The sequence below is a fragment of the Protobothrops mucrosquamatus genome, unplaced genomic scaffold (assembly GCF_001527695.2).
Source record: "Protobothrops mucrosquamatus isolate PMUCROS unplaced genomic scaffold, P.Mucros_1.0 scaffold2594, whole genome shotgun sequence".
Lineage (NCBI taxonomy): Eukaryota > Metazoa > Chordata > Lepidosauria > Squamata > Viperidae > Protobothrops > Protobothrops mucrosquamatus.
In genome coordinates this window covers 75,314-83,786 of record NW_015388649.1, presented here as the reverse complement: position 1 = coordinate 83,786, position 8,473 = coordinate 75,314, and the positions used below count along the sequence as shown (strand labels likewise).

At 46.0% G+C, this 8,473-nt stretch overlaps 1 protein-coding gene across 1 annotated transcript; it reads right to left on the bottom strand.

Annotated features, from left to right (window-relative positions):
- Nucleotides 1-1,519: 1,519 nt before the first annotated feature.
- On the bottom strand, nucleotides 1,520-7,857 carry FAM78A (family with sequence similarity 78 member A). Its single transcript, XM_015825320.1, has 2 exons — nucleotides 7,498-7,857; nucleotides 1,520-2,067 (listed from the first exon to the last, which is right to left on the bottom strand). The coding sequence occupies exons 1-2, from the start codon at nucleotides 7,833-7,835 to the stop codon at nucleotides 1,539-1,541; spliced, it is 867 nt and encodes a 288-aa protein (XP_015680806.1). The 5' UTR covers nucleotides 7,836-7,857; the 3' UTR covers nucleotides 1,520-1,538.
- Nucleotides 7,858-8,473: the final 616 nt, after the last annotated feature.

The window sequence follows — 8,473 nt, the reverse complement described above, 5'->3', positions numbered from 1 at the left end:
TACTTGGGCACTATGAGCGGTAAACTATCTTTTAATCTTTCTGCGTCCTGGATCTTCGTTCTCCTAACCAACGTATCGTGGAGAGGTTTTCCACGTTGATTCCCTCCCCTTATTTTTCTTTCTTTTTCCCTTTTTCCAATAAAAAAATAGGGCTCTTTTGCTCTGTGCAAATCCAAAGAGAAGATCTTGGCTGTGCTTGACATGAAGCTGTAAAACGGGGGAATTTCTAAACAGGAATCTATTAATTAAGGAGGAAGAGGTTCCCCTTAATCAAAATGGAAGTGTCAGCGCGAAGCTGTAAAACGGGGGAATTTCTAAACAGGAATCTTTTAATTAAAGAGGAAGAAGCCCTCCTTAAAGAAAACGAAAGTGTCAATGTGGTTTTTAGAAAAAAAAAATCAGAGAAAAAATAAATAGGAAAAGATCACCAAAACTACTGGAATCGAACCAGCGTTCGAATTGTCAGCATTCATAGGACACACTAAATCAACAACGAGATGAGCGAGTGTAGAAAGGACCTGGATTTCTGCAGCAGGCAGAAATTCAAAAGATGCAGTTTAGGATGAAATGAGCTCAAACCAGTGTTGTTCCAGCCTGTTTTCAATTCCAGAACAGAAAGAGAAATTGGGGGGGGGGGGGAGGAGGTGTCCTCTCGGACAATTCCTGTCGCCCTTACAGTAAAGCTTCCGCCACACACATTAAAAACAAAAAGAGAACACAATTGCGTGCTATTTTTTCCCTTTCTTTCCCCCGCCAGGCTCATAGGGACCCGAATGCAGATTAAGGCAAAATGTTTGGCAACGCAAAGCAAACGTCTACCTAAGGCCACACAACTTGGCTTTTAGAAAAAAAAACACAAAAATGGAACAGGCAGCACTCTCAACCCATCATCCATGCCCTCGTCCACGGAAATCCACACTCCGCGTTTTTTGCACCACTAACTCAGGTGCATTCATTCACCCTTCCTTCCTTCCTTCCTTCCTTCCTTCCTTCCTTCCTTCCTCCTTCCCTCCCTCCCTCCTTTTCTCTTTTTCTTTCTTCCTTCTCTCCCTCCCTCCCTTCCGTTCCCTCCTTCCTTCTCCCCTCCTTTTCTCTTTTTTTTTCCTTTCTTCCTTCTTTCCTTCCTTCTAACTGATGCCCCCCACCCCTCTTTTCTCCCCCTCCTCCCAATAAAATCCCCTTTTCTTTATCTGTAAGCGGTCAGAGTTAAGTCCACCAGACAGAACATCAGATCACCACCAAAGGGAGGAAAAAGCGAATTTTTAAAAGTAGAGCGGGCATTGGGAATTAGACAGCCCGTGCCCCTCCTCCCCACACACACACACACACCAGGCTTGAAGGGAGTCCTTGAGTTGAGTTTGGCAAGCACAGTGAGATCCGTTCTGATGGGACAAGGCAGAATGGCTGCATTTTGTTTTTTTCTGATAAATGAGTTTAAAAGTGCACCTCTGTTTTTGCTGATTTTTTTTTCTCTCTCTCTTAAATACGAAGTGTTTCTCTCTTTGTTTTCGTTCCTCTGTCCCACCCCGTTTTGCCCATTACCGATGCTTTGGGGGTATCACCACGAGGGGGCGCCCGTCTACGGGCCTCCACATGAGGACCTGGGCATCGTTGGCGTTGGGTTTCACAAGGGCACTAGGTGGTATTGGCTCGTTCTTGCTCAGGATCTGGGGCTGTTCCTGAGCAGAGGGTTCCCTCAGCCTGGCCCGGCGCCCGAGAGGTTTGCTGGGCTCCACATCGATGGCCAGTTTCATCCGCCACTTGATAGTCTGCAGGATGACCATCTCGTTGGTGGTGGTGTTGGTAGCCACCAGCCATGTCGTGAAGCTCTGGTCCCGGTGGATGCACGTCAGCTTGGGCACGTTGCTGTCACTCACGGGGACAGCCCAGGTAACGCTGGGGTAGAAGTTGTCATTCATGCTGATGGTGAACTTGGCTTCTTTCTTGGTAGGACCTACGATGGTGCACGTCTCCGTGGTATTCCCGTACCAGGGGTAGTTGACGCCATCGGAGTCACTGATGGCTTGAATCTTGCCCTCGAGGAGATCCGGAAGTTCCCAGCTTGACCTGGGTGGAAATATGAGAAAGAAGGACCAGTATGAAGAAGGCAGAAGAAGACAACTAAACTGGGTTAAAGAAGACAGCATGAAGAAGACAAGAAGAAGACAGCTAAACTGGGTTAAAGAAGACCAGCATGAAGAAGACAGAAGAAGACAGCTAAACTGGGTTAAAGAAGACCAGCATGAAGAAGACAGCTAAACCTGGTTAAAAAAGACCAGAATGAAGAAGACAGAGGAAGACAACTAAACTGGACCCAACAGACCTTCGTTCCTGGAAACGAAACACAAGGTACACATTTTTTATCATTCTCCACAGATAGTCCTCCACTTGCCATCATTTTTAACAGCACTGCAAAAAGGACTTTTTTTTCCACACTTATGCCATTGCAGCCTCCCTGTGGTCATGGGTTCAAGATTCCGACGCTTGGAAACTGACTCCTATTTATGGCGGTCGCAGTGTCCCTGGGTCACGGGATCCTCTTTTATGACCTTCTGACAAGCAAAGTCAACGGGGGAAGTCAGGTTCACTTAACAACCTTATTGCTAGCTTAACAACTGCAGTGATTCCCTTAACAACTGTGGCAGGAGAGGCCACCAAATGGGGGAAAACTCATTTGACTGACTCGCTTCGCGGCAGAAATGTTGGGCTCAATTGTGGCCGTACGTGGAGGGCTACCCCTGCTACAACTTGCTTCGAAGGACAAAGTCTTTGAAACTGAAGATGAGTGAGGGCTACCTTGATCAGTGTTTCTCAACCGTGGCAACTTTAAGACACACGGACTTCAACGCCCAGAATCCTCAGCCAGCAGTGGAGAATTCTGGGAGTTGAAGTCTACCCGTCTTAGATGAGGAACACTGATCTTGACTAACACTCATTGGCTAATGTCAGACGCTGTCCTAAGCGTATAGTTTATGTAGCTTTGCCTTGAGTGGACGGAGCAAAACCAGCAATTGTGGTTTATTCAGCAAACTACAGTCAAACAAACCATAGCCTGCGGTGACTGAGAGACTAATCTTCTCAGCCTCCCTAATCTTCTTTGACAGCCATCCAAATGGGTGGCGGAAAGCCAAGGGATGCGTCTTACAAAGGAGCCATTCTTTGTTCGTCATCACAACCTCAAAAATAGCTTCCTAGATGACTAAACACCAGACTTCCATTTATTTTAAAGGACAATGGTTTGCAAAAGCTTTACCACATACATGCCCCTGGTTGCAAGTGACAATTGAGACTGGACTGAAAAAGTAATGTATTGGGAGCCCGCCCTGCCCCGTCCCCAGTCTGGACCCCCATTTTACATTTACATTTTCAACTCACAACACAATCGGGACCAGGAAGTTTGCAACTGCCCTCATAGTTTGCTGGCAAGGTGGGGTGGGGAAAAAACTCAAAAACCTCAAGAAAAGGCTTTGCAAATTCGGAAACTCGCCTAGTTTTGCACCTCTGGAACCAAACTAAGTTTGAAATTGAGGTTCTCTTCCTGTTTCGCTTCCTGCCTGCGATCTGTGGAGATCTCTTTTTAGATTCGTAGCAGGGCAGAGATGCCGCCCAGTTTCCTGCAAAGCGCCAACCGATCCCACGGCTCACCGTCTTTCAGTTCAGCATTTATCTATTTATTTATCTAACCTGCTTGGCAAAGCCAGCCCCACCCCATGTTTGGAAAATCATGGTTTACTGCAGCTTCGCTGGCTTGTCAATCCAACCAATCGGCTGAGCTTTATTGAATAAGCATTGTTTAATCAAAGCATGAAATTATATATATATAAAAAACAGGTTAGAGATAGATTGTAGAAAAATCTATCGATGCAGTCGCTAGGAATCAAAAAATGAATCTGATGGCATATATAATCCATCAGCCAAACCGGGATATGATGCAATAGGAACACCAAAGCACTGTTGAATCGTTATTTTTTAGAAGAGTTAAATAAAAAAACCAAATGTACACATTATATGCACACACATTATGTTTTATAAAACACATAAACTATACACACACAATAGACAACCCGTGACTTGTTGAGTCATCATTTCAGAATTATTTCCTTATCTAAACAGAGAAACAGAATAATTATGACTGGGCATTAAAAAAATAAAACGGACATGGGAGCAATTTCTGACTTCCCACCGTCTTCCCCATTGACTTCCTTTGTAGGATGCTGGCAGGGAGCAACCTGTACATTGCTTTGAAAATCGCTTTGCTGTGATGCATCGTTTTGCCCAGCTGAAGGTTACAAACAAGTAAACACACTTCAAGAAGGATAGGTGTGTGTGTGTGTGTGTGTGTGTGTGTGTGAGAGAGAGAGAGAGAGAGAGAGAGAGAGAGAGATGGATGAATAGATGGATGGATGGATGGATAGAGATAGATACTGTTCATGTTTGTGTCTGTGTGTATGTATGTGTGTGTCAAAAAAAGAGGGTTTATTTCCAAGGCAGAAGCTTTCGTGACCTACCGCAAGCAACCTGCTAAATAAATAAAAGAAATGCCGAATGAATAAGTAACTACTCTGTGCATCTGAGGTGCGGCTCGCGAAAGCTGATGCCTTTTGGTCCAACGTCTTAGTTCAGGGAAGGTGCGGTGATCAACCTAACCAGCCTTCTTCCTCCTCCTCCTCCTCCTCCTCCTCCTCCTCCTCCTCCTCCTCCTAGCATGTCCCCAATGCGAATTCTCCCCTGCAAGATGACTTCCTTGGCTTGCAAGTAATGCTCAATTGTTTGCCGCCTGGAAATCAAGCCAACATTAGCTGCCTCCAATCAGGGGCATCCTGGGTTTATTTCGCCCCAGGCTGCAGCGAAAACAGCTGGGCCCACCCCACCATCTTTTATAAGCCCTGGCAGATCCTCCCAGCCATTTGCGAGTCCACTTCCTTTGTGCCTGCACGCACATCTGCGGAAATAAAACCCCCTTGGCTGGTCTGCTATCTTCCAAACTCATCTGCTTCTGCAAATTTAGGAAGCCTCTGTGACTCAGGAAATGGGGGTCTTCCAGGCTGAAGGCTCAGCTCCCAACCCAGCCGAGTTAGGGACGTGAATGACCCTTTGGAGACCTTTGACCGAGGGGCCAGGAAGAAGATGGTGTGGCCCTCCAGGGTAATTATTCTGGTATTTCCCCCCTGGATGTGCAACTCCAAACAGGAATCCATAGGCAACACACGGCCACTTCCATAGCTCCCAACGGATGGGCAGCCATAATTTCGAGGTTATTTCAAGTTATATCCTGTCTTTTTTCTCCCTCGTTCACACAGGCAGTCCTCGGCTTATGACCACAACCGAGCCCAACGTTTATCTTGCAAGACATCCGTCAAATGAGCTTTGACCCAATTCAATTCCCACCACACTTGCTGAGGGAATCGCTGCTGCCGTTCATTTAGCAAGACGGTCGTTAAGCAGATCTGGCTTCCCCCACTGACTTTGCTCGTCAGTCAGGTCGCCCAAGGGGATCGCGAGACACGCTCCCCCAGGACGCTGCAACGGTCATAAATACGAGTCAGCTGCCAAGTCTCTGAATTTTGATCACGTGACCCTTGGGGATGCGGCCACGGTCGGTAACTGTGAAAATCGGTGACAAATCACTTTTTTTCAGTGGATGTTGTAACTTTGAACGGTCACTAAATGGTAGGTAGAGGTAGTCCTCGACTTATATCCATTTTTTCTGTGGCTCCTCTCTTCGATAAGTTTCCATCCGTTTGCTTCTTGTCCTGCCTTCAGGCGCTTTGGAGAATAATTTGACCCCCTCCTCTTCTTCGTGGCAGCCCCTCAAATATTGGAAGGCTGCTATCACGTCCCCCCTGGTCCTTCTCTTCTTTATATGTTTGAGCCTCCCGTCCCCTCATCGTCTTTTTTTTGCTCTTCTCTGCACTCTTTTTCTAGAGTTTCAACATCTTTTTTTTTTTCAAGAAGGCCAGAATGAAATAGAAAAAAAAAGCCCTAATCTTCTTCTGCAGATGGCTGTTTCTTTCTAACGCCTGCTGTTTCTAACTTCCCTTTCTGCTCTTGCGCTGGTTCAGACTGGGCTACTCAGAGCAAGCTTCCCGTTTTACTTCCTCTGTTAACAGACAGGCAGGTGTCAGGGCTTCGAGCAGCCCTGCACATTCCATAGTAGCTAACTATGGTTGAGCTTCAGACACTCCTGAGTTGAAAGCCTAGATAAGGCTGGAAAAGTGCCCACCGGGGCTCCGAGGTCAATGATAAGGCACTTCCTACATCCCAGGGTGATTTAATACCAGAGCTGGCTTTGAGCGCCATACGTTCAACCTCAACCAAGTCCAATTCTGGTCACCATGTATACAAAAAAGATGCTGAGACCTTAGAAAGAGTGCAGAGAAGAGCAACAAAATTGATAAAGGGTCTGTATTGAATGAGAGAGGCAGCTGATTATGTCTAGTCTAACGAAGAGAGGGGTTAGATGTGATATGATACCCAGGAGGATGACATGAGCAGGGAGTTGGACTAGAAGACCACCGAGGTCCCTTCCAGCTCTATTCTATTCTAGCCTTTTCAAGGACTTCCAGAGACCTTGCTGCCTTTTTATTGTTGTTGTTGCTGTTGTTGTTGTTGTTGTTGTTACCCTCTTCCAGTACTTGAGGAACTGTCACAAAGAAGAGGGTGGGGTCAACCTATTCTCCAAAGGATAAGATGGCAGGGCAAGAAATAATGGATGGAAACTCATCAAAGAGAGAGCCAAACCTAGAAGTAAGGAGAATTCTATTAATTCCGCAATTAACCAGTGGAACGACTTGCCTCCAGAAGTTGTGGGTGCTCCATCACTGGAGGTTTTCAAGAAGAAATTGGATAGCTATTTGTCCAGAATGGTACAGGGTCTCCTGCTTGAGCAGGGGGTTGGACTAGAAGACCTCCAAGGTCCCTAACAGCCTTACGATTCTCTACAGAGTTTATATTTATGACCAGAGGTTTCGTGTGTTAAACCGAGAGGAAGTTAACAGGACGAAATGCTGATGGGTGCAAAACTCTGTCCCTGCCCCCACTCTCTTTTCCACACACTAAGCCTACGTATTCTGGGGTTGCACAATACGCCAACCCAATGTTTCTCAACAATTGGGCAACTTGAAGAGGGGTGGGCTTTAACTCTTACAATTCCCCAACTAGCATGCTTTAGGATGCGTGAACTTTAAGAGCTTGAGTTCCTAGCATGCTAGGTGCAGATTTAAGGGAGTTGGGAATCCATGCATCTTAAAGCATGCTAGCTCGGGAATCCTGGGAGTTGAAGTCCCCCCATCTTAAAGTATGTTGGCTGGGGCATTCTGGGAGTTGAAGTCCACCCATCTTAAAATTGCCCAGGTGGAGAAACACTGCACTACCCCTTAAATAAACCTCAAATTATATCCTGCGAAACGCATAGAGAAGCAGCCTGGCTTGCAACGACGCTAGTCCACCCAACCGTGTCAACTGCCACATGCCCGCCTCCCAAAGACGGTCACTTACATGCCATGATCGCCATAGTAGTTATAAAACTCCATGTGACTGCAAGCCTGTATCCAGCCTACAATCCAGGTCTCCTTTTTGGGCACCGGAGGCAACAGGACTTGAGCCGAAGCGCGGAAATGTGGGGTGCGGTATCTCAACACCACGTTGGACGACTCGTCGATGTTGGTGGGGACGGGGTCAATGGACGTCTTGACCTCCAGAACGGTGATGCTTTCCCGAAACCCTTTCGCCTTGCAGCTGATGCTCTGGATGCAGCCCATGGCCCAAAGTACCAGCACGATCGCCAGGAGGCACCAACAATCTTCTTCATCGGTCAATTCAAAGCTGATATCCATAGGATAGAAGACACATTCTCAGTAGTTGACCAGTTTATGGCAGGCTGAATAAATCAATTTTTTTTTTTTTTTGCCCTAGAGGCAAAAATCCGTGCCACTGAGTCAGGATCGGTTAAATCCACTGTTTTCGCTCCAAAGCAAGACGATGCAAGTCCAATCATCCACTTTTGCTTGGGTTTTTTTTTTTTGTTGTTTTTTTTGGGAAAGACCGTTTCCAGCTGACTTGGATTCCCTGATCGGTGAGTTACAATCAAAAGTCAACTGGCCTTATATTTGCTTTGATATATTTCTTTGGGGTTTTTTCCCCCCCCTCTTCTGTTTTTAATCTTTTAAAACAAGATGAAGGCGAAGTCTACGCGAAGAATAAATGCATCTCTTTCATATGTGGGCTCTAGCTTCTCGGTGACAGCGTCAAGTTTTCACTTCCTGATGGAGATTCATTCATAACTTCCCCTTCGCAAAAGCGAGAGAGAGAGAGAAGAAAAAAACAACAGTTTTGTTTTTGAAACAGCCAAAGGAATTTTTCAAACACTGTCCGAACAAAAGCCCAGTTTGATATCTTTAACCCATAATCTCTTATTTTATCCCCTTCTTTTTTAGCTATTAAAAAAAAATAATTGCCCAGGTTTAAAAGAAAA